Raw genomic sequence first — 25,073 nt, 5'->3', positions numbered from 1 at the left:
TTTCAGTTGAATCCCCAAACCAAAATGACAGATTTGGAGTTAGATGTGATCAAAGCTTCAAGACCTGAATTCTAAGGTATTGCAGTAGTTTGGTTTTTTCCATTTAACTTAATGTGTCTGTAAAAATTAATGAGTAGATTTATCACAAGTTAAGACAGTAATGACAAAAGCTTGAGTTCGAAAATCTGTCATCTGGGGGCAGGTATTGTGTAGTAGGTTAAGCTACCTCTTGAGATGATCACATCCCATCATGGAGTGCTTGGGATTGAGACCGACCTCCATTTCTGATTCCACCTTCCTGTTAATGTGTAGAAGTAGCAGAAGATGGCCCAAGTACTTGGGTCCCTGCCACACATGTGAGAGATCCACATCTCTCTGACTTAGGCATCTGGCTGTTGCAGGCATTTGGAGAATGAACCAGTGGATGGAAGATCTCTTTCTCTCTCTCTCTCTCTCTCTCTCTCTCTCCTCTCGCTCTTTCTCCCCCTTCTCTCTCCCCCCTCCTCCTTCATCACTTTCTTTAAAATAAATAAATAAGCATTTAAAAACATCATTTGTCTGCATTGGCATTCTTTCCCAGTAATAAATTTTAAGGAGCATTTAATGATTAAAGACTCATTTGTCTAAAGAAGCCAGTCAAGCTATGTTTCAAAAAGGATTGTGTTCATGGTAGGATAATAAGACACTTAGCGTAACAATGCTGTTGTTCAGTCACCAGGATTGTATCTGCCAATTTTGTAATCTGTATATAAGTACACACAAAGGGTTTCTATGTACCAAAAATAACATAGAAGCATGGCACAGAAGATGGAAAAATTTAATAGGGAATGCTCATATCAGTGTATATCAAATCACAGAAGAATTTAAACAAGAGTACCACCATCTAGAAAATACAGTGAATGTATTCTCAGTTGACAGCTATGCCCCACTCCCAGGACAAGATGCAGCTATTTATCAAGGTGTATGACTTTAGAATAAAGTTAATAAATGTGAAAATTGGCTGATTCTTATGGACTGCCTCCATGTATTTACCCATAGTATATCTATATCATTTTCTTTTAAGTTTTTTTGCTTGGGGTGTTTTTTCTTCTCTTTATTTTTAAGCTGTTTTCCCTGCTATTTTAAATAGTCAGCATTATTTTTTACAACTTACCATGCTATGTACTTCATCTTTGCATCATTTCCAATACTGGAGTTCTAATTCATTAGATGCATTTTTCGTGAATTTAACTATATAAAAGGGCAATATTAAAATAATGACTTTGTGTATAACACTGTGCATGTATCTAAAAATGTTGAAACTTGTTCAATAAATGAAGATATATCCTTTTATATATCTGCATTTGTGAAAGATAAAATTCCTTAGATCTTAGCTCTTTGGGTAACTAGATAAGTGGTGGTGACCCATGGTAAGTTTTCATCCATTTTCTTGAAAAACTTAGGTTGTCCATCATGGTATTTTCTAAAAATATTATTTATTTATTTGAAAGGCAGAGCGAGCGAGAGAGATTCTATCTGCTGGGCCAATCTAAGCCATGAGCCAGAAGCAGGGGAGGCCAGAATGATGGTGCCATTCCCTGTGGCTCTGCTCCCTGTAACTATAGAAGGCAGGGATTGACAGTGGTAAGAGTCCAAAAGATCCACTGGGTAAGACAAGAACCTCTGGAAACTTTCTTTGTAGTTCTTTGAACCACATGGCTGACTAAGAGGTTGGAGTTGGTTGTAAGGAAGTAGAAAAATGTGGGGTGAAAATTTAGGAAGAGTGTGGGAAAATCAATCATCAATCACTGTCATGGGACTGACACCATACACGAAGTAGGGAAATGTCATTTCCCTCTCTTGGTTGTTGTTCAGTTTGGGGCTGACCAGAAGACAATTGGAGAGTTTTCAGAGCAGTTTCAGAATTATGTCCTTGGGGACTAACATATTTTACACAGGGTATCATAAAGACTTGCTTCATTAGTCAGCATTGACCCAAGTACCAACCTAAATGAGTAAGGCCCCATTATAAGGGCAAATAGGGGAGAGAAGGGGGTAGCATGGGGTTCTTTCTGTAATATCTGATTACTATCCAAAGATGGTAGCAGCTACAAGAAGTCCCTCTTCCCTCCCACTAGAATAACTGAGAAGAGGGATGCCCAGCTGGAGTGAGGGCTTTTGAGATGGTTGCCTTGTGGAAAGCAAGGGGTGCAGGGAGATGGGATTGCACTAGTTACATGCCCTTTGCAGGCCATGCGCCAGTACATACTGGTAAGGTCTCCCTATCCTCATTCCCAATTGCAAACTCTCTTGGCAAGTCTCTCTGGCGCAGTGCCTTATTCATTGCAAAGCTGTTATTCTGCAGTATTAAAGCCAGACGTAGGTCAAATTTTGCCAGTCATGCTGAATTCCCACAATGTGCATTTTTGATAGGTGTCCTCCCAGTGAGCAGAGGAGGGAACAGGTCTTTCTATTGATTGGTGAATATTCTTCCCAAGAGCTCTTAGTCTTCTAATCTGCTTTCCATCCTCAACCATAAGAAGCATTTTAGCTCTGAGTCTGCAGTATCTCTGACTTAGTAAGATTTCAGAGAAACATGCCAGAGCACAAGGAACACCAGGTGACAATGCTGAGTCCTCTTCATTCACTTGTGCCAACATGTGTACCACAGTGAAATGAGGTTACATCAAGGAACTTGAAGGAGAAAATCATTAGAGAATAACAGAAGAGAAAAGGGGTAAAAGCATCTCACACATCTTTCCTGGCTGCCTTCAGGCAGAGGATGATAAAAGAGTTAGGGTCAGGGCCAGAACAGTGGCTTAGTGGGTAAAGCGCCACCTGCAGTACTGGCATCCCATATGGGCACTGGTTCGAGTCTTGGCTGCTCCACTTCCTGTCCACTCTCTGCTATGGCCTGGGAAAGCAGTAAAAGATGGCCCAAGTCCTTGGGCCCCTGCACCCATGTGGGAGACCTGGAAGAAGCTCCTGGCTCCTGGCTTCAGATGGGCCCAACTCTGGCCTTTGTAGCCATTTGTGGAGTGAACCAGTTAGATGGAAAATCTCTACTTCTCCCTTTCTTTCTCTTATCATTGTCTCTGCCAACCCTGTTTTCAAATAAATAAATATTTGGAAAACCTATGTGGGCTTCATATTTCTTCTTTGTAAATACCAGAGGAATTTACCTGCAGCCACCCAGTGGTCTAGCGGCTAACCTCCTACCTATACATAAAATACTCACCAAGAAAATTTCAGCAGCAGGACTTCAAGGCTAAATGGAGAGAGTACCAAGTGAAGATTCACCTGACCTCTGAACTTTGTGGTGAAAGCACTCCCCAGGGAAGAGAAGCAGCAATTGCCAAGAGCCTGCAGTGGGCACATTCCCAGGATACACTGACCCTGTCCTGTTTACCACACATACATGAGAAAGTCAATAGTCCTCATAGTCTTTAGATACAGTTTGGAACTTTATTTTCACATCAGCCCAAGTAGTGCATAGAACTGTTCACATATGACTTCAATTTTCTCAAATTAGAGAAAGAGAATGATAGATAAAACAATCTCAGGATATGTCTAAGAAGTCACAACTTCTACACTTAAGTTTTTATATTCTTCTTATGTAAGTATATTTGCCTTCTGGTAGCTACCTACTTTCCTTAACTCTCCTTTTGCATTACAGCTGGAAAAAACAGGCACAGTAAGCACACATTAAAGGTATAGAGAAAGCAGAATCATATATAATTTGTGAAACAGACAGATGCTTGGAACCATTTCCATTAAGTTTTACTAATTAATGTGCTTTCTGGGGCTGGAAGAAGTAGCTTCAGGGAGCATCTAGGATATTAGCATCTCTCTTTAACTCAAAGGGATCTGCCAAGAAAGAAATGAGTTTATCACTTGATGAAGTCAGCACTGGAACAGTTCCATAAATTGCAAAATATTCAGGGCTACTAGTTGGTAGCCGCTATGTCATGCTAAACATTTTTTTAAATAATAGTTATGATACTTCCTGAAAGTAAAGAAATACTGTAGAATTTTAAATCTATTAGCAGTGGTCTTTAGGTTAATAAAACCTTGTTGCAATGAGACAGGGAGATTCTTCCTCTTTTTCATGCCAGCAAGCCCTTTGACAGAGTATCTTAGAATTCTTTTGTTTTCATACTTGCAAAGTGATATTTGTCATGTGCTTATGAAATTCTGAATAGATTCAAGTGAGGATGATGACAATGCAAAACTGGTTCAGTTAAATTAATTTGGTATAGTGTATGCATAATTTCCCATCGTCTATGAAATATTTAGGCTGACTAATTGATCCAATTTTGCATATTGTAATAATACTATTCTTTATGAGACAAATTTATCTGCTTTACATCTTTATACTTGATGAAACAGGCTTCTAGAGACTGGTTTTAGGATACTCTTCCTTAGATCAAGGACCTGTTTCCACCTGAAGAAAATGACTGGTTTCATAAAAGACCAACAAGTAATTACTTTGGTTACAAACACACAGACACATCAGACTTATTAGATCCTTGAGGGGGCCGGCGCTGTGGCACAGTGGGTTAACGTCCTGGCCTGAAGCACCTGCATCCCATATGGGCGCCGGTTTGAGACCTGGCTGCTCCACTTCCTGTCCAGCCCTCTGCTATGGCCTGGGAAAGCAGTAGAAGATGGCCCAAGTCCTTGGTCCCCTGAACCCATATGGAGACCTGGAAGAAGCTCCTGGCTCCTGGCTTCGGATCGGCGTAGCTCTGGCCATTGAGGCCATCTGCGGAGTGAACCATAGGATGGAAGACCTCTCTCTCTCTCTCTCCCCTCTTTCTGTGTAACTCTTTCAAATAAATAAACAAATAAATAAATCTTTAAAAAAAAAAGATCCTTGAGAAAAGTGTGGTTTATGCAAAAGTATGACCTTGCAAACAAATTGAATTTTTGAGATTTCCCCACATTTTCTTTTATTTCGTCATTACTTTCTAAGCATTCCTACATCACATTAATATTTCCTATAATACCCTAAATGGCTATGATCATAATTAGCTGTTATTCTTTAGTTATTTGGCTTTTTTTTCTGGCTGAAGTTTCTTTCTGGCATTAAGTCTGAGACTTCAGCAGGGTCAGTTAATTCTATCAATTCTCTCTGCTAGGAAACTCAAGACCTAACAAAGGTTGTTGCTTAAAACCTGAATATAAAGGATTTAAATGAAAGAACAAAAAAAAGTTTTCTTAGCTAGTATGATTTCAGATCATATCCTCCTAACAAAACACAATATTTTCAATTCTAATCTTTTTTTTTTTTTTTGACAGGCAGAGTTAGACAGTGAGAGAGAGAGAGAAAGGTCTTCCTTCCGTTGGTTCACTCCCCAAATGGCTGCTATGGCCGGCGCGCTGCGCTGATCTGAAGCCAGGAGCCGGGTGCTTCCTCCTGGTCTCCCATGCGGGTGCAGGGCCCAAGCACTTGGGCCATCTTCCACTGCCCTCCTAGTCCACAGCAGAGAGCTGGACTGGAAGAGGAGCAACTGGGACAGAATCGGAGCCCCAACCAGGACAAGAACCCAGAATGCCGGCGCCACAGACAGAGGATTGGCCTAGTGAGCCGTGGCACCAGCCAATTCTAATCTAATTTTAGCTAGATTTTAAATCATATCTGTTCACATAAATTTGTTCTGTGTATTTATGCTATAGTTACCAGTCAAGCTTATTGCTTTCTATGGCAAAAGAGAATCCAGCTGTTTGGTGAATATGACAATTCATTTACTTGTTGAGATATACTTCATATGGGAATAATTGCCTTGAGAACACTGAGAATGCCTTCCCTTAAAAGTGTCTTTGTACTTACCAACATAGCTCTCATTGCAACATATTTTAGTAAAGAAATATGAAAATACAGATATGACTTGTGATCAGTTCAAATGCATTGTTTTCCACTATGGCACAACTTACTATGGTCAATAGAGATGAGGAAATAGTCATTATTTATTTGCAATAATGTAATTCTACATTAGGTAAATTGCATACAAATGAGACTTAAAGTGGAACAAACTAGGATGGAGCAAGTTAAAATGGAACTTCAGAGCAATTTTTTTGTAAGTATACTTCCAGAAATGTCTAATTTTGAAAGCATTTGCCTGGAGGTTGTAAAGGGTCAACAGGAAGAAAAAAAAAGAAAAAGAAAAAGAAGAACACGTGTTGTTCCCCAGTTTCCACTTGCAAATCCAATTGAAACCAATGAAAGGTTTGTGAAATATCTGCAAGACAATTTGGCCTACTTCAAAAGCTGCATTACATTAATATCTTAATGCATTGTCCTAGTTGTCTTGTATTCATGATCCTTTTAACATCCAGGGTTCCTTCATGGCTTCCCAGGGACTGATAGAAAACAGAATAGCCTAACAAGGGGTATTTGACCTCTCATTTAATTTCAAAGATACTTTGACTCACTAATCTCCCTCACCCCATGCTGAGAAAAGCTCCTGTATAAAGGAATTCATGGATCCAAGGCAATCTTTGTGTTGTCAATATTCATAAAAGCAGGAAGCATAGACAGATATAAAATGCATAATTCTAATACTAGGCTCAGGGGAATTGGGTCCCTGGAACTCAACTGCACAAGTACACGCAGCCAACAGGACCTGCCATTGTAAATATTGTTGATACATTTTGTTTTATTTTATAATTTTTATTTTGTTATGCTGAGTGTGTAAATGTCATTACAGCTGTTTGTGGTCTAGGGAGGAACTAGGTGGCCACTTCCTTCTTGTGATCTGTACTTACAAAGCCTCTGTGGTGGCCTGGTGCTGCCTCAGGTGCACAGCAGTGCACCTTGTCAGTTCTGGGTTGAGTTTCTGGAAATGTAGGAGCAATGCAGCATTACTTCATGGCCTCTTGGTGTCAGCGACTGAAGACATTTAATTTCTTTGCAAGGTGGACTTTGATAAGCCACCACTTTGCGTTTCAGGCCTATCTTTGCGGGTAGGACCTATAAGGTTTAAGGGGGCAAGGGTATCTGCTAAGGGAAGAGGGAGCCAGTTGGACATTCTCCACTCAGAAGGAAGCCTCTTCCAGGAAGAAAGGTTTGGACTGTAGACTCTCGGCCAGATCAACTGATTTCACATCCGTGACCTCACTTGGATCTCGCAGAACCTCCAGTTTCCTCAGCCAGAAAATGTGGACACATAGCATGGCTTTGTGAGAATTCAAAAGAGTTAAAATATCTTGGGGTCTGAGAGCACTGTTTTCTTGTTTGTTTCTGTGTTTGCAGGTTAGGTGTCATTGCTATTTCATATTGACCACCATCACTCAGATTTGTCTCATTGCCCAATGCCCTCAACTCTCGTTGAGATAATGTCATAGGGCGTTGCATGGGTGCCTGAATGAATGCATGGCTGTGTTGGGGGAAAGAAGGCTATGCCATAAAAACTGAAAGAGATGCTTCAGATAAACTCAGCGCCCCTGGGCCTCTCTCTCTCTCTCTCTCTCTCTCTCTCTGTCTGTGTGTGTGTCTCTGGAGAAAAGAAAGTAAACGGAGGCCACGCAGCACCAGCTCTGCCCTCTCCAGCTTCTGCCTGAACCCTCCCGACACACTCCCAGAAGGTGCTGCAAAACACTGCCAAGACCTGGGGGAAAGCCTTAGGAAGTTGACAGACTTGACAAATCAACAAACATTTCTTGGGCACAGGGTGCGCAATTGGCGACACAAAGATGATAGTGACGCTGCCAGTGCCGGTCTGGTTCAGCCAGGAGCTCAGACATTTTTAACGTCCTGTCCCGAATTCTGAAGCCACTGCAGGTCTAGGGCACCCTTCGAGTTCGCAAGAGGGGCCTGAGGCTGGGGACACGGAAGAATGATAACGTAGGCATTGGCCTGGCTGCGTGAGATTTCCGATCCTGGGGGCCGTCCAGGGTAAGAAAAATAACCTCCTGCGTCATATGCACCTTCCCATGTCTTAACTTTCTCTGAAAACACGGATGGCAAATCCCTGCTTTAACCCTGAACGGACCCAAGACCACAGGGTAAGCGCTGGACTAGTCCCGACCCAATTTCTGATGCGCCCTCACGTTAACACTGGTAAGAAACAGGCAGCTCTTTCCCAAGAAGCGGGATGGCATTTATCGGAGTCTGTGGGAAGGGGGCCCGGGACAAAGCCTCCAATCAGGCCAAGAGGCGGCGCATTCCGCCAGGCATCGGCACACGTGTCCCCCTACCCCGGCGCCCCGGCCCGCCCCCGCGCTCCGCCCCATCCAGATCTAGCCGGGTCCGCCAACGCTCGCGAGAATCCGCTCGGCTGCTACGCTTGCCACGTTCCAAAGGACCGAGACAGCCTGGAAAGCTGAAGGCGGCTCGAGCTCACAGGCTGCGGCGCCGCGCCAGAACAGCTCCAAGTCTGCAGGGGGCGGGCAAGCGCAGCAGGGTCCGGCCCCCTCATAGTGGCGCTTGTGATTGGCTCGTGGCCGTCGTCACTCAACTTCTGTGGGCGGGCCGAGGCCGGGCGGGGGCGTGGCCGAGGGCGGGGAAGCCGCGCGCGCTCGCCTCCGTAGGGAGTCACAGGTTCGGCGCACGCGAGGGCCTGGCGCGCGCAACCTGCACGCGGGCGAAAGTCCTCGGAGGCGCGGCGGGAGGTGCGGAGGCACTGACGCTGCTGCAGGAGCCCCGGCCCGCGCCGATCCAGCGCCCGCTGCCGTCGGCCGCCCCCCAAGATTCCCCAACACTGAGGAAGACCCCCCTTCCTCGCCCCCAGTCCTCGCCAGCCCCCGCGGAACGCGCCATGGCCCCGCGCAAGAATGCCAAGGGCGGCGGCGGCGGCTTCACCACCACGAGCAGCAGCAGCAGCAGCGGCTCCAGCAGCAGCGGCGGCGGCGGCGGCACGAGCACTAGCAGCAGCATCGGCAGCTGCAGCACCAGCACTCGGAGAGGTCAGAGGCCCTACGGGGCGGGGTCCGGCGCTGCGGTCCATCTCCCCGCGTACCCCGTCCTCCGTGGCGTGTCGTACCTCCTCTCGGCGCGCGGGGCGGAGGCCGCGCTCGCGGGGCCTGGCGAGCTGGAGGGCCAAGGGGGCGGAGCGGGGTCCGCGCCCTCGGGTGGGTCTCCCCGTGCTGCCCACACCTGCAGGGCGCAGCCGAGCTGGCCGTTACGTGTCAACTCTTTCTTGGCTGTCAGTGGAATTGAAGCCGGGAGTAGGCGAACAGTTCATCGTTGCCCTGCATACTCGGGTTGTGGGGACTTTGAAAATGTGCCAAAGTCAGGGAAAGTTGAGTTCCTGCCTAACCAGCATCGTTTAAGAGCAACTCAAAGGAGGACTATCAGGGGGATGGAAGTTGGGGAGCGGGGATTGGGAGTGATTTGAATGTCCTTGGAAATTACCTGAAATGTTTTTGCTTTTTTATAGCTTTTTCACATGAGTTGTAGTTACCTTTAAAATATCAACGGATGCCATGAAATAGCTCACGAGCTTCTATTTTTCCCTAAAATCAACCGCATATTCACCTTTCTCTCTCCTTGTGCTTACCGAACAAGAACAGATGTTTTAAATCTGTTTCGTCTCATATTTCAGTGGTTCTGTTTCTTTTATATTCCCTTTGACTCATATTTAGGATACGGAAACTGGAATGCACATGTGTGTTGAATGTGAACAACAAACCTCCCTTGGGATAGTTTAGACTGTTGCTGAGCGCTAAATGCAGGGCATTCATGTATATCTGAAAATAACATAACTCCGGTTATGCTTCACAGAACTATTTCCCATATAGCACTTATTTTCATGTGTATTGCTATGGCCTCAATCCCAACTCTTCCTCATTTCTTATCCCCAACTCTTGGTATGATCCTGTCCCATAAGAAGTGCTCAAATATTTGATTAGCAAGCGAATGAATAGTTGGGGTGAAAGTACTGCAGTTAAAGCCATTGCACACATTTAAGTTCAAGAACTCATGTTTGCATTCCAAATGGGAAGACACACACAGTTTGGGGTTCAAAACCAGCCTCATAATTCACCTTTGATTTAAGTAATCTTTTGTGTTCCTTTTCCTTTTGTCTTTAAATGTCAGTTAAACACAGCCCCTCTGGGTCTGGAGCTTCACTTTTTAATATTTCTAAGTGAGAAGAGCCCTGTGTGCTGCCTGAGCACCAAGCAGAGGAAGTTGTTAAACAAGACATTAAAGTTTTATGTAGTTATTTTCAGGTGAAGCGTATCTTTGTTCTGTCTATCCTGTGAGCTCCCTAGAAGTGATTAGATCTGAGGAGATTATATGGCCTTTTATTGATAAGTTAGTATTGAGAAATGTGTGTTACATTTCCACATCTACCGAATTAATTCTTGAACCATTTTAACAAGGAGTGAATGAGTTTAGGAAACATTAGGACCAAAATTAACTTATTCTGACTTTTCGTCTTCAGGCATTATGAGCAAACTCTGTCCACATTGAGGATCTATAGCCTGTTAAGCATTTGGCACATTGATTCCATAATTATCCTGAAACAGACTTAGCATGCATCAGACACAATATGTAACACAGAGAAAGGTCCTTGTTACAAACAAAGCAAAACAACAGAAACAACACAGAACAAAATAAAAAACAAAACCCCGGAGTTGGTGTTGGAGTCCTGCGTGTTACATAATGAGTATTCTTTTTTCACAGCTATTTGTTTTCCCAGCAAATGAGTTCTGACTGTGTGTGAGGCGGGGAAGGCACTGGGGATGCAAATCAGGAATCTTTCCATCATCCTACACGGATGAAAATGAGTATGTGGAACAAACAGTAAAACCAACATTTCTTCTATGACTATGATTGTCTGGTCACTGAGGTATAGACAAACAGTTTCTGCTGGGGAAATCATAAAAGCCAAGGAATGTTTCAAATGCAGTGAGGCCCATGGAATTCCTTGCTGTCATCAGAAAGATGGGGACATCAATGTCCAGAAAGCTTGTCTAGTTCACTGAAGGTTGCTGACGTCATGGAAACCTAGCTAATTACTGGAAGAACCAAGACCAGAGCTGAGATTTTATGATATTCATTCATTACATCATACTTCAAGTTTATGTTCTCCGAAATGTAAGATCCCTAGGGCATCAGGAGCTGACTGGATTACCAGATTTCCTTCTGACTCTTTCATGACATACCTCCTTTAGTTATTGAAGGACAGCGCACTTTTGTCAAGTCACTAATTACATTTCCTTTGAGTAAAATTATGTTTACAGCAGCATATTTGAAAATCTTAGTTTGATAAGAGTACATAAGCTCAAATAATAAGTTTTTAAAGATGTTTTGCATTAAGGGTATAAAGTTGATGGCAACACTAGTCACTTTAAATATTATTGTTTCTTAGATTTTTATGTAAATATATGGGGAAAGAGGGCCTAGTCCTTTAAAACTTGCATTTTAGGGGGAAAAATTTAAAATGGGTGTCTGATTTTAATTTTAACTTAAGTTGAAAGTGATAAAATATTTCCTGCCGAGTTAAGTTTTACTTTTTTCAGTTTTAGTCTTTAAAATAGAAAAGAAATATGAGCACTTTTGACATCTTGCCTTTAACTTGTACATAAAATTTGATTTGCACAGCCAGTTGAGACCAGAAGAAGCCTTTTTCAGATTTACTGATTTGTAAATCTTTCATAAAGAAATATCATGATGTTCTTTTGGGCTTATGTTATAACACAGGGACACTGATGTGTATCATTTTTGTTCGTTTAGCTTTTCCCTTTTTGAGTATCACTCTTCCCCTGTAGCTTCTAACCTGCTTTCCATCTGCTTGTTTATTTTGTGTGTCAGCCTGATTTATTACCCTGTACCAGTAGGTGTCACTGGAGAACCCTTCTCATCCACCTTTCAATTTGAAACTTCAGGTTATGTAACAGCAATTAGGGTTTTAACTATTATTTAATCAGTCTGTACATACTCCAAGCTGTTGATAGACAACTACTTAAAAACTCTTAGCCACTTCTGTTCAATTCTATCAAGGTCTCTAAGCAGATTTAGTCATAAGAAATTTAGTAATAAGAATTTGTCCCAAGCAGCCTTTTTATTTAGGCTTAGCATATTCAAAATTAAAAGCACTCAAGTAATATCTGTAAAATATATGCACAGATTAATTTGAAATGTATTTAAAAGGTGTTAGTCATTTGGAGACATGCTTCTGAGGATTTTTTTCCCCCATTTTCAGTATCTCTTAAATTACTAAGTAACTTGAAGATACAATGCACTGCTGATTACGTTCTTGTCCCCTTGAATAAAAAGGTGATGGTGAAATTCCCTTTCTTTAGCCAGGGACTTAATCAGTTAAGCCAGTTGCTTAATCCTCCTTTAGTCATTGCAGAATGAAAAGATAGGAGCCATAATTCTTCTACTGCAAGACTTGTGTACTAGTTTGTGGCTGAACCAGCCTGTTCAGATCGCATGAAATGAAGGACTAAGGGAATTCTTGAACGCATATTTAAAAGGTCAAACATGCGAACCTGTGGTGGGCTTGAGAAGGAAAAGGAAGGGTCTGTATCTTAGTCTTGCTTTAAAGTCGTCTGACTCAGATCAGTAAAGACAAGATTGTATGAGATTTGCATTTTCAGCTAATTACTAAAACAGTGACTTGGATAATGGCTTATGTGAGCTATCCACCCTATTTTTAGTTGATACCACAGATTTAACTCCTGAGCTGTTTGCTCCCAGAGGTAAACAGAACAACAAAACCCACCAAAATCTTTTTCTCTAGAAAGGCATGATAATTTGAGATAAAGAGCCTAATGTTCTGAAGTCATAATCATTTAACAACTGTGTGACGGGTTGCTTTAAATATCTAATCTCAATCTTCTAAAACAGAAAGAATTACTCTGCTTTCCTTTTAGTGCTGTGACCCATTCTATATCCCCTCATATTTCTCGCATTTCCATCAAAGTGCTCCTAATGGTAGGGGAACAGTACAAAACTTTCCAGGATACTAAAGTGGAGATTCAAGTAGGGTATTCCATGCTTAAAAATTCTTGATGATTTATTGTAAAAATTAATAATTAGGGGGCCAGTGTTGTGGGGTATTGAGTTGATCTGCTGCCTATAATGCCGGCATCCCATATGGATGCCAGTTCATGTCCTGGTTGCTCCACGTCTGATCCAGCTCCCTGCTAATGGTGCCTGGGAAGGCCGTGGAGAGTGACCCAAGTGCATGGGCCTGCCATCTACTGAGGAGACCCAGATGAAGCTCCTGGCTCCTGGCTTCTGCCTGACCCGCCCTGTCCATTGCAGCCATTTGGGGAATGAACCAGTGGACTTCTATCTCTCTCTGTCTTCCCTTTCTTTCTTTAGCTCTGCTTTTCAAATAAATAGATAACATTTTTTAAAAAATTAGTAATGTTGGGGCTGGCCCTGTGGCACAATGGCTTAAAACCTCAGCCTGCATTGCTGGCATTCCATATGGATGCTGGTTCGAGTCCCGGCTGCTCCTCTTCAATCCAGCTCTCTGCTATGGCCTGGGAAAGCAGTGGAGGAAGGCCCAAGTCCTTGGTCCCCTGCATCAGTGTAGGAGACCTGGAGGACGCTCCTGGCTTCTGGCTTCAGATCAGCTCAGCTCTGGCCATTGTGCCATTTGAGAAGTGGACCAGCGGATGGAAGACCTTTCTCTCTCTCTGTAACTGTTTCAAATTAAAAAAAAAAAAAAAAACACAAGCAAACATTAATAATGTTATGTGACTGTAGCACTTGAGTTTTAAGCAAAATGGATGCTCTTGAGGTAATATTTACAATGTGACTTTGTGTACCACTTGATACATTTGCACCCATGATACATTTGTGTCTGCATCTGGAAGTGAAAATATTCCATTAGCACAACTGTCGTTAAGTTACTTTGTTCTGCATTTGTTATTTGTTTGTATTTGTTTTTTGAGGATGAGTCTTGGTTACCTTTGGCTGGTATTATATTGTAAAGGCAAATCACCGAATGTAATTGGTTCTCTTCAGACAGGTGATGGATGAGGGCAAATTAGATATAGATAACCCATTAAACTCAGAGGAATGTTGAGTTCAGTTGGTAAATAAATCTTTTTAAAAGCTAGTTATGGAAGATGCACTGAAGTACCGGGGCTGCCTGTGAGACCCATGACATCCCTCTGTGCTCTCAGCAGAGAGGGTTAGTGAATTAAGTCGGGGGCAACAGGGGTTGTCCAATTGTAGTAGGATTGCCAAGGACATCCCTGAAACTGGAATAAGCCCCTGCTCAGCTTGGGGAGTACCATCCCTCCTACCTGTGTGCCTGTAGATCTAAGGCAAAGTCTTGTTCTGTATGCAAGTAAGCAAGGATCAGTCTTAATTTTAAAGTGGGAGAATCTTGTTTGATAAAATCTTATTCCACAATCAGCAATGATTTACCTGTCTTTAGTCATATTTTACATAAGTTTGTTAGACATTTCTGCTCTCCCATAGTGCAGTCATTGGTATCTTTTTGTTGTTCCTTAACTTTGATTGTATGTTTCTTACACTGCTAATGAGCACGATTTTTCTGTCTTTGACACTGCTTTTAATCTCAATTTTTTGAAATGGTATATTGGAAAGCCCCTTTGATCCTTGGTTCACACATATATTTAATTTATAAGCAGTTAATTTTTTTCTTGCATGTATCTAAAAATCTGCGTTGTCAGTGTTTCTTGAGAGAATATTTAGTGTCAACTTTACCTTTCCATTCTTTGAATTAAATTGATTGAATAAGCTGCTTGCCACTGAGTTTTGTGAATATTTTCAAGGACTGGCTTTTTGGAAGAGAGCCAGCTCTTTAACTTAAAAAATATAAATACTTCTATGTGTTTTTCTTTAAAACTGTATCTTTTTGAAATAATACAAATTTAAGGCCTATACATAGGTATTAAGAGCAATGCAATGAATACTCTCATATCTACCACACAGATGAAGAAGCAAAACATTACCAAACTCTTGGGTTTTCCTCTCCTGTGTGTCTGTCTGTGACTGTTTTTTATAAATTTTGTGATAGCAATTCTTATGCTTTCCTTTATAATATATAAAGTATAAGTACAAGTAATACAGAGAGTTTTCAGAAAGTCAGTAGAAAATGTGCATGATGAATGAATTTCAAAAGGATAATAGACTTTGTTATATATGTGTATATATATAACTTGTTTACATGTGCTACAAAAGTTGTTAATAGGCTCTTGCTTGATGTAACTAGCGAGACACCATTCGAGGTTCTGCTGTTCTCTGGTTCTTTGTTTTCTTTTATGACTTACCTATTTCTTCACATTGTAGGTGCCACTTTTCATTGAGCCATCCTGCTGAAACCATGTTGTCTTTCTTGTAAGCAGTGCTGCTCTGAGTATTCTTGTACCTGTGTGTCCCTTGTGCCTGTGTGTGAATGCTTTTCCAAGGCGTCATCTAGGTTCTGAATTTGGGGTCTTAGCAAGTGTTAATATGAAGCTTTTCCTAGATACTGGCCATGTTTTAGCCCCAAAGTGGTTGTATTGATTTACACTCCTACTCACAGTGAATACCATCCCCTTTGGTGCAGCCACGTTAGTAAGGTTTAATATTTGCAAGTTTGGTGGTTAAGAAGTAGTACTTTGTGGCTTAAATGTGCATTTTTCTGATTACTAGTGAGAACGGCCATTTGCGTTCTCTTTTTTGTGGATTACTTTTCCATGTATTTTGCCCATTTTTCTGCTTGTTTTGCATCTCCTAAGTAAATACCCAGGAGAGGAATTGCTGGGGTGTAGGGTAGGTGTATGTTTAGTGGTATTAAATTTTGACAAGTGGTTATATATTATATACTCCATTGAGAGCATGTGGGAATTCCAATTGCACAACATTTGTGCCAACATTTGGTGTTGTTAGTCTTAATTTTGGCCATTCTGGTGTTTGCCATGGTTTCCTATTGTAGTTTACAATTCAGTTGCCTTGATGACTAACGATGTCGAGAACTTGTCTTTGTACTACAAGGCTGTGCATGTTATCTTCTTTTGGGCAGTTTCTGTTTAGCTCTTTTGCCTATTATCAAATTATTTTTCTTGCTCTTTATTATTGAATTGTAATTGCTTTAATATTCTGGATAGAAGTTCTTTTCCAGATATATGTATTACAAATATTTTTCCCAGTCTACTGCTTACCTTTCATTTTCTTAATAATATCTTTCTGGAGAGTAAATATTTTTTAGTACTGTAATATTTTTGAAAGTTTTATTTGAAAGACAGAGTTACAGACAGAAAGAGAGAGAAGGAGAGGCAGAGATCCTCCATCTACTGGTTTACTCCCCAAATGGCTACAGTGGCCAGGGCTGGACCAGTCTGAAGCCAGGAGCTTCTTCTCTCACTTGGGTGTAGGGACCCAAGCACTTAGGTCATCTTCTGATGCCTTCCCAGTCACATTAGCAGGTAGCTGGATCAGAAGTGGAGCAGCTGGGACTCAAATTGTTGCCCACATGAAATGACAGCATCCCAGGTAGTGGCTTTATGTGCTGCTATGCCACAATGCTGGCCCCTGGAATCTTTTTTTCTTTCTCTGTCATTAAGAAACTTTCCATATTCTGAAATCACAAACTTATACTCCTGTATTTTCTTCTAGAAGTTTTGCAGTTTTAGATTTTATGTCTAGCTCTATGATGTAACTAAAATTAATTTTGAATTAGATTTTTTTAAATGGACATTCAGTTGTTTTGGCATCATTTGTTGAAAAGACTTGGCTTTCATCATTGGATTGCTTTTGTTATTTTTGTCAAAAAAATGAAGCATAAGAACATCAGTCTATTTCTGGACTCTTTTCTGTTGTTTTGTTATTTGTCCTTCTGCCTGTACCACAGTCCTGATTACTGTAGTTGTACACTAAGTATTAAAACCAGGTAGTGGAAATCTTCCAACTTTTTGTTCCTTTTAAAATAGCTCTGAATATTTTAGGCCTTTTATGTATCCATATACATTTTAGAATCAACTTGTTGATTTCTACAGAATATACATGCAAGAGTTTGTGAAGAGAATTGCATCAAATCTGTATATCAAGTTTGTGAGAATTAGCACTCACTGATACTAAGTCTTACAGTCCACGACAGTGATGTATTATCTTTATTTGTTTAGATCTTTAATGTTTTTCTGCCTTGTTTTGTAGTTTTTGATGTGGAGATCACATACATTTTTTGTTAAATACTTTTCTGGATTGTTTTATGTTTTTTGATACTATTGTAAATATTTTTAAATTTTTAATTTTTCCTTTATTTGCTACTAATATATACACTTAGGAATGATACTTACACTTATGTCATTGGACCTTGCTAAATTTATGTTAATATTAGTAGTAAATATCATGCCACCCATGAATAGAGATAATTTTACCTCTTTTCCAGTCATTTCTTGCCGTACTGCTCTGTGTGGAACTTCCAGTACAGTATTGAATAAAAGTGATGAGGGTAGATATTCTAGCTTTGTTTCTGATTTTAATGACAAAGTGTATGCTATTTCACCATTAAGTAAGTAGAATTTAACTCTGGGCATTTCCTAAATGCTCTCTACTGGATTGGGGGATTTCTTTCTATTTCTAGGTTGATAATTTTGTCAAATACTTTTAAAAGCTCCTCTTGGTCAAGATGAAATATCTTTTTAAATACTGGTCAACAGTTTTGCGTCTTTGTTCATGCTGGATGTTTGTAGGAAATTTTCTTCCTTCCTTTTTTTCTCTTCTATTATTTCTTCCCTCTTCTCCCTTTATGCAGCTCACTAGGAGTTAGGATGAGTTCTGAGCACTGTTTTGAGTGCATCAACTGAGATTATGTATGTTTTTTCCTTTTGTATTTTAATTGGTAAATTAAATTATGTTCTAATGTAAAACCACTTTTACACTTCTGAGAAGTATCCAACCTGGTAATTTTACATATTTTTAAGTATTATTGGATTGATTTTGTTAATATATGCATTAGTAAAAATGACCTGTAATTTTCTTTCCTTGTTTTGCAATCAAGGTTATTCTAGCGGCATAAATGAATTTAGGAGTATTTTCAGATGTGAGTAGCCATAAAGGGAAACTGTTTTGCTTCTTAAATGTTTATGAGACTGTTTAAATTTTTCTATTTCCGCTTGTCAAAGTGGCTAAGTTGCAATTATTATTTCCTTGTAGGTACCTTTGAGTAAGTTACATTTTCTGAAAACTCTGCCTTTGAAGTTTCAGGCTTCGCTGGTAAAAGGTTGTTTATTGTTTTGAAAACAGAAAATAGCTATTTATGCCAGTTATAGCCTTATAATGAAATAAAAGTGCTTTTAAAAATCACTGAATATTGAGCTTCTTTAAATTTGTTATTTTTAAGACCCTAAGAATATTTTGATGAGTTTATTAAAGTGAAAAGTCTTTCTTATAAAATCATCAGAATATCTGAGAAGTTAAGCCATATCATGCTGGTAATTTGGTTTGATTCCATTTCCACTTGAAGTGGTAATGACTAGTGCTAGGTACATTTATATTGTTTAAAATTAGGCCAGTCTCAGAATCAGCCCTAAAGGCATTCGGATCCAGCTGAAAAGCCCACGAGAGTATTTCAGGCATGGAAAGCCAAGACACTCTGGCAAAAAAAAAAAAAAAACAAAAAACAAACAAACAAACCTAAATGAAAATCTCTGTGAGTGAGATCCCAGTGGAAAGAACAGGTCTTCAAAGAAGGAGGTACCTTTCTCTGAAGGGAGGAGAGAACGTCCACTTTGACTATGACCTTGTCTAAACAAGATAAGAGTCGGAGAACTCAAAAGGCTTCCATAGCCTTGGAAACTCATGACTAGAGCATAGGGAGATTACTGATGCCATAAACAGGAGTTTCAATTTGTAAAGTCAACAACAGGAGTCACTGTGCACTTACTCCTCATGTAGGATCTCTGTCCTTAATGTGCTGTGCATTGAGATTTAATGCTATAACAAGTACTCAAACAATATATTTCACTTTGTGTTTCTATGGGGGTGCAAACTGTTGAAATCTTTACTTAATGTATACTAAACTGATCTTCTGTAAAAAAAAAAAAAAAAAAAAAAAAAGAAATTATCAATTCCCAACTTGACTCTCACTGGGATTAAACATGACAATAGGTCTGATCTGATTTCATCATCATTTAAAAAATCATCTATTATTTTTCACTTTATGTTTCTGAGTGGGAGCAAACTGTTGAAATCTTTACTTAATGTATGCTAAACTGATCTTCTGTATATAAAGAGAATCAAAAATGAATCTTGATGTGAATGGAAGGGGAGAGGGAGTGGGAAAGGGGAGGGTTGCGGGTGGGAGGGACATTATTGGGGGGAAGCCATTGTAATCTACAAGCTGTACTTTGGAAATTTATATTCATTAAATAAAAGTTAAAAAAAATAAAATAAAATTAGGCCAGCGCCATGGCTCACTAGGCTAATCCTCCACCTGTGGTGCCGGCACCCTGGGTTCTGCTCCCGGTTGGGGCGCCGGATTCTGTCCCGGTTGCTCCTCTTCCTGTCCAGCTCTCTACTGTGGCCCGGGAGTGCAGTAGAGGATGGCCCAGGTCCTTGGGCCCTGTACCCACAGGGGAGACCAGGAGGAAGCACCTGGCTCCTGGCTTCAGATCGGCACAGCGCGCACCAGATGCAATGTGCCGGTGGTAGCGGCCACCTGGGGGGTGAACCAATGGAAAAAAGGAAGACCTTCCTCTCTGTCTCTCTCTTTCTCACTGTCTAACTCTGCCTGTCAAAAAATAATAATAAAATAAACAGGGGCCAGCATTGTTTCACAGCTCATTGATGTGCGGCTTGCAATGCCGGCATCTCAAAACAAGTCCTCCTTGCTCTGCTTCCCATCCAGCTTTCCACTGATGTACCTGGGAAGGCAGTGGATAATGGCCCAAGAACTTGTATCACTATCCCCTGTGTTGGAGATCTGCATGGAGTTCCTGGCTCCTGGTTTGAGCATGGCCCTAGCCTTGGCTGTTGCAGCCATTTGCTAAGTGAACCAGCAGGTGGAAGAAGATCTCCGTCTCTCTTGATCTCTACTCTTTCTCTCTGTCAATCTACCTTCACTTTTTTTTTTTTTAATTTTTTTGAAAGGCAGAGTGGACAGTGAGAGAGAGAGAGAGAGAGAACGAGAAAAGTCTTCCTTTTCCGTTGGTTCAGCCTCCAGTGGCCGCTGCGGCCTGCGCACTGTGCTGATCTGAAGCCAGGAGCCAGGTGCTTCTCCTGGTCTCCCATGGGGTACAGGGCCCAGGGATTTGGGCCATCCTCCGCTGCACTCCCTGGCCAAAGCAGAGAGCTGGACAGGAAGAGGAGCAACCGGGACAGAATCCGGCTCCCCGAGCGGGACTAGAACCCGGTGTGCCGGCGCCGCTAGGGGGTGGATTAACCTAGTGAGCCACGGCGCCGGCCTCTACCTTCACTTTCAAGTAAATACATCTTTTTAAAAAACTGAATAAATCTGAACTTACTCTCTTCATGAGCAAAATAAAATGCTTATTAAAATTTAAGATTTATTTGATTATCTTTTAGTTTTCACTAATCAGTGTATTTAGTTGTAACCAGTAATTAGACATAGATTCCTAGGTGCCTGGCACAGGCTAAGACACCATTTTTTGACTGGTCTGTGGCTCCTGTGGATTTACTAGTAGATTTATGTTCCAGATATAGCTCAGTATCTGAAGTACATGTTTACTCTCTAAGCCTATAGATAGAACATTTGAAAGATGAACTTTATGTGAAGGTGCAAAGCTCTTAAACAACTTATTATATTGTTTTCTTGTGGGTGTAGTGTGGTATTTATGTGAAGTCCCAAAACTAATCTTTAGAATTCTCTTTTGATGAGTAGATATTTAAGGTGGTTGAGTAGGAATAGAATAAGATGGAGTAAGAGAGAACAGAGTTTACTAGTGTAAGTTTATTTGATAAATAAATGTATGTTCAAAACCTTTTCCTTCATCTGGCTTCTGCCCAGTGCCTTGCAGTCTTCCCATGTGTTCCTAGTTTATTTGGCCCTATCTTTAGCACCAGCTATATCAAGTCCTCAACTCCTTGAGCCAGTACCTTACTATTCCCCTTTGGTTTTGACAGATGACGGCCTCTCATTTTGCAGAGACAGCAGAGCATGTCCTTTTGGGGCTTCCCCATCTGCTGTGTGTTGGACGGGCACTGGCCTTGGAGTTGCATGACACTGATTGCCAGCTGACTCGAGGCTTAGGGCCCCTAGTATATATGGACAAGAGTAAAGATCCATGGTAGCTGCAAAAGCCAACACATTGGAACACCTTGGGAAGGGTTGCTCTGATTTGGACATGGAAGTATCAACAGCAGACCTGGTGTGGTGCATCTTTAATGTGTAGTTCAGTAAAGCCTGTTTTCTTCTTCTAGATTGAGGTGGAGGCCCTGGGAACATGGTGGGTGAGTGGAAATGAACCAGCACCACAGTTACTAGGTAAAGTCTTGTTAGTGACAACTGTTAAGATGCTTTGGTTCCTCACCCACCTAGGAGAAAAGCAAAGGCTAGGGTGGGAGTCCTGGCTCTCTCTGAAGGGCACCGTTTTCTCACCGATCTTGACCCTGGGAACTCTCCTTCTCTACCTCCTCCTATAATGTATGCTTCTTGATGTGGTAGTTCTCATTTAAAGAAAAATCCAAGCCCTTCTTTTCCCTGCCTTCTTTATCCAGCAGGCATATGGGTTCCTTTTTTTCTTCTCCTTCCCTTCAAGTCTCTCAAAGTCACAGACACTTTAGTCCTAAGTCTATGGTGCTCATCCTGTTCCTTTCCTCTGTCTCCCCCTTAGGAGTGGTCTTCTTAGGATTCTTTGCTTGGTCCTTTTCTACCCCACAGTTTGCATTCTCCAGGCTTTAAGTGTTACCTCGTGGTGGCTCCAAATTCTGTAGAACTCTTGAGTTGTAGACCTAAGTGTGAACAGTAATGATGGAGAAAAAGCAGTTTCCTCTTCCTAAGGCTAATTATATGTCAGACACAGTGCACTTCCTTCTGTTTTAGCATTTGATTCTTACAGTAGTTCTCTAAAGTCTGTCTTTGTATATGAAGAAATGAGAAGGTTAGCAAGGTTACTTTGTCAAAGAGCATGCAACTAGCAAAAGTCAAAACTGGAGTTGCGATTTCAGTTCTGACACTTAAGCTACTTGAGTTGAACATTTTAGACCCTCATTAGTTGTTAGTTTCCTCATAACTGTTCCTAGCTCATCCTTCTGTCATAGCCATCTTTATCATGTGGAAATTAGATTGTGTTCACGTCCTTGTATTTGAAAACCTGAGATAATTTGCCAAAGAACTCAAGATGGTGGTTCAAATTCCTTAGCACGATATAAGATGCTCTTCATGGTCTTCCTCCTTGTACCCTCTCTAGCCATTCCCTGACTTACCTGTTTGTATTAATGTTCCAGCCATGAAGAAAATCTCTCTCTGTAGCCTCAGTACAGTTATTCTCTAGGTGACCAGTGCTGTGTCGTAGCAGTAAAGCCATCACCTGAGATGCTGGCATCCTGCATGGATGTCCGTTCATGTCCTGGCTGTTCCTCTTCCAATCCAGCTCCCTGCTAATGGCCTGGGAAAAGCAGCAGAAGATGGCCCAAGTGCTTGGGCCCCTGCCACTCACTTGGGAGTCTCAGATGAAGCTCCTGGCTCCTGGCTTTGGCCTGGCTCAGCCCTGGCCATTGCAGCCACTTGGGTGTCGCTCCCCCTCTTCGTGGAGGAACGACACAGGACCCTGCGCTGTTCTTTCGTCTGCTCGGCCTTCCCCGGGTTTGCTGCTGGTTCTTCCCGGGTTGGCTACTATCCCTTCCACCTCCGTGGAAGGGCAGTTCCCCCTAGCCACATTCCCCACTTCCGCAGGGGAGCGGCACACCGCCGGCCGGCTCTTCTCGGGGGCTGCACAGGTGTTCCCCTTAGATGTTCCCCATAGATGTTTCTGGTGCATGCCGTCTCTCTCCTCCTTTATAGTCCTCCTCCGCCAATCCTAACTCGGCTGCCCACATGCCGAGTACGCTGCTCTCCTCCAATCAATAGCAAGTCCTACAGTTTATTAGTTGAACTGGAGGCAGCTGTGCGGAAGCTGTTTACTTCTCTCCCAGCGCCATATTGTGGGAGAGCAGATGCATAGAATAAGTCTTAATTCCAGTAACTCAGTCTAGTCCGGTTGCTCCCCACACTTGGGGAGTGAAGCAGTGGGTAAAGACCTTTTTCTGTCTCTGTCTCTCCATGTCTCTGTAACTCTTGAGTTTTAAATAAATAAATAAATAATTTAAAAAAAATTATCCTCTAGGATAGCTCACCACTTTGACTTCCCCTGTTGACTATGGAATCTCCAAACTAGTTCTTCTTTAGTTCTTATGTACTCTCCCTCATCCTTTACCCTTTTCTCATAGACTGGGTTGGTAACCCCTCTCCCCTCCCCAACAAGGTTCTTTAATAGAACTTCATGATTTTAGTGATATACGTTCCTTCAACAGATGAAAATGTGAGCCAGTTATGATATTAGATAACACAACAGCATCAGACAGAATGGGACTCAAATACTAGCTCTACCATTTACTAATTTTTAACTTTGAGTAAGTCATCCAAGCAGTATTACCATGAGCAAACATTCACTGCTGCCTGATTGTAAGGCCACCATCTTTGTTAGGCTTACACACTAGACTCAGACTAATATAAGCAAGAAGGATATTTCATTAAGAAGAAAACCCCAGGTAAGGCTGAGATGTGAGATGATAGTGGTTCAGTAGGGTTGCAAGGACTCACATTCTTTTAGCTTTACCACTCAGTGTAGGTATCATCCTAAGCCTGGTTCCCTCATGGTAGCCTGTGGCAACTGAAATGGCATATTTCCTTATTCACATTCCATAGAAGAGAAAGACTTTTTTGTCTTTTTGCTTAGAGCAAGACCCTTTGCATCTCACTGGTGTATGTTGGTTTAAGCCTGCCTGTCCGCAAACCAGGCTGAGGAGGGATTACCAGGATCATTTGTTTTAGATCAGGCATTGGCATTGCCGGCCATATGTTCTTCCTTGCAGCTAGTCAGCTCTGCTGTTGCAGCTTGCAAGCAGTGACAGACAAGAGGGTACGCAGACGAGTGTAACTGTGTTCAAGTGCAACTTTATGGGCACTGAGATTTGAATTCCATGTAATTTGCTCATGAAATTGTAATTGTGAAATTTTCTTCTTTTCAGCTGTGTCACAAGTGAAACTGCAATTGGCCTGTGACAAACAAGACTGGCTGTAGTTTGCACATCCTAGTTTAGAATAATTGCTGGGGTTCAAAGAGTTATTGCTGATGTTCGATTTAGGTAAACAGTATGTTTTGTTTTCCTTTTATCTCTGTGGTTGAATTGGCAGCATTGATGTAGTAGATACTCAGTACTCAGTGGTATGAATATTGAATCATATAGATACTTTGTATATCATGGTAGCTGCTGAGTACACGAAAAGGTGCTAATAAATGTTGGAATGAAAAATACCAGTGGTCATATTTCCCTCTACTTAGTTGAAAGAACATTGAGGGTTTGTTTTGGTGCCTTGAATGTAATAAATACTCAAAAATTACATGTTACATGCATTAAATATTTTTGGTTTTTATTATGGGCAAGAACAGAGATGAAAAGTTCTCTTGAAGTTTTTAAGTGTACTTCATTGGTGTAGAGAATTGTGTGAATAGGTCAAGGCCATTAGTATAGTAACAAGTATTATTTAAGCATCACCCTGGTCATTTCCCCATTAGCTTTCACAGTCACACCCATGGGAAGCTATTTTGCAGCCACAAGTGCATTCCCAATATTCTTTCATCCATGGCAAGTCCATTCTGATTGGCAAGAAGGTTGGACACAAACAGGCATTTTATTTGTTCTGCATTTTTGCGATGTTGGAAATCTTGCTTACATTGCAAGATTTCAATTTTCCTCTCACTTTATTTTTAAACATGACTCAAGGATAGGCTGAAAGTATTGACATGAATATTAAAACATGGAGGAATTTGCTAAATTTTTCTTCCCTTTTTTGTTTTTGACTTAAAATGGATTTGTAAGAATTATTATTTTCTCTTTGACTTAAGACTAAGGTTTAGGGCCAGCACTGTGGCGCAGTGGGTTAAAGCCCCAGCCTGCAGCGCTGGCATCCCGTATGGGTGCTGGTTCAAGTCCCAGCTGCTCTGCTTCCAAT

The 25,073-nt window shown here is 41.5% G+C and overlaps 1 protein-coding gene across 15 annotated transcripts in view; it reads left to right on the top strand.

Moving 5' to 3' along the window:
* Nucleotides 1-8,289: 8,289 nt before the first annotated feature.
* Nucleotides 8,290-25,073, top strand: part of ASPH (aspartate beta-hydroxylase) — a 240,199-nt gene continuing 223,415 nt past the window's right edge. For 3 of the 15 annotated variants that reach the window (XM_089335289.1, XM_070075077.2, XM_089335287.1), the window contains exon 1: nt 8,299-8,886. In XM_089335289.1, coding sequence (XP_089191415.1) covers nt 8,739-8,886 — 148 coding nt within the window. In that variant the 5' untranslated portion in view covers nt 8,299-8,738. Of the gene's footprint in view, nt 8,887-25,073 lie in introns of all 15 variants that reach the window. The other 12 variants (XM_089335296.1, XM_089335286.1, XM_089335293.1 and 9 more) reach the window with 8 other exon arrangements.

Source organism: Oryctolagus cuniculus, chromosome 6 (genome assembly GCF_051225735.1).
Source record: "Oryctolagus cuniculus isolate XC-2025 breed Fujian yellow rabbit chromosome 6, ASM5122573v1, whole genome shotgun sequence".
Lineage (NCBI taxonomy): Eukaryota > Metazoa > Chordata > Mammalia > Lagomorpha > Leporidae > Oryctolagus > Oryctolagus cuniculus.
Note: the sequence above shows the minus strand (reverse complement) of the source record. Positions and strands in the feature narration are given on the sequence as shown.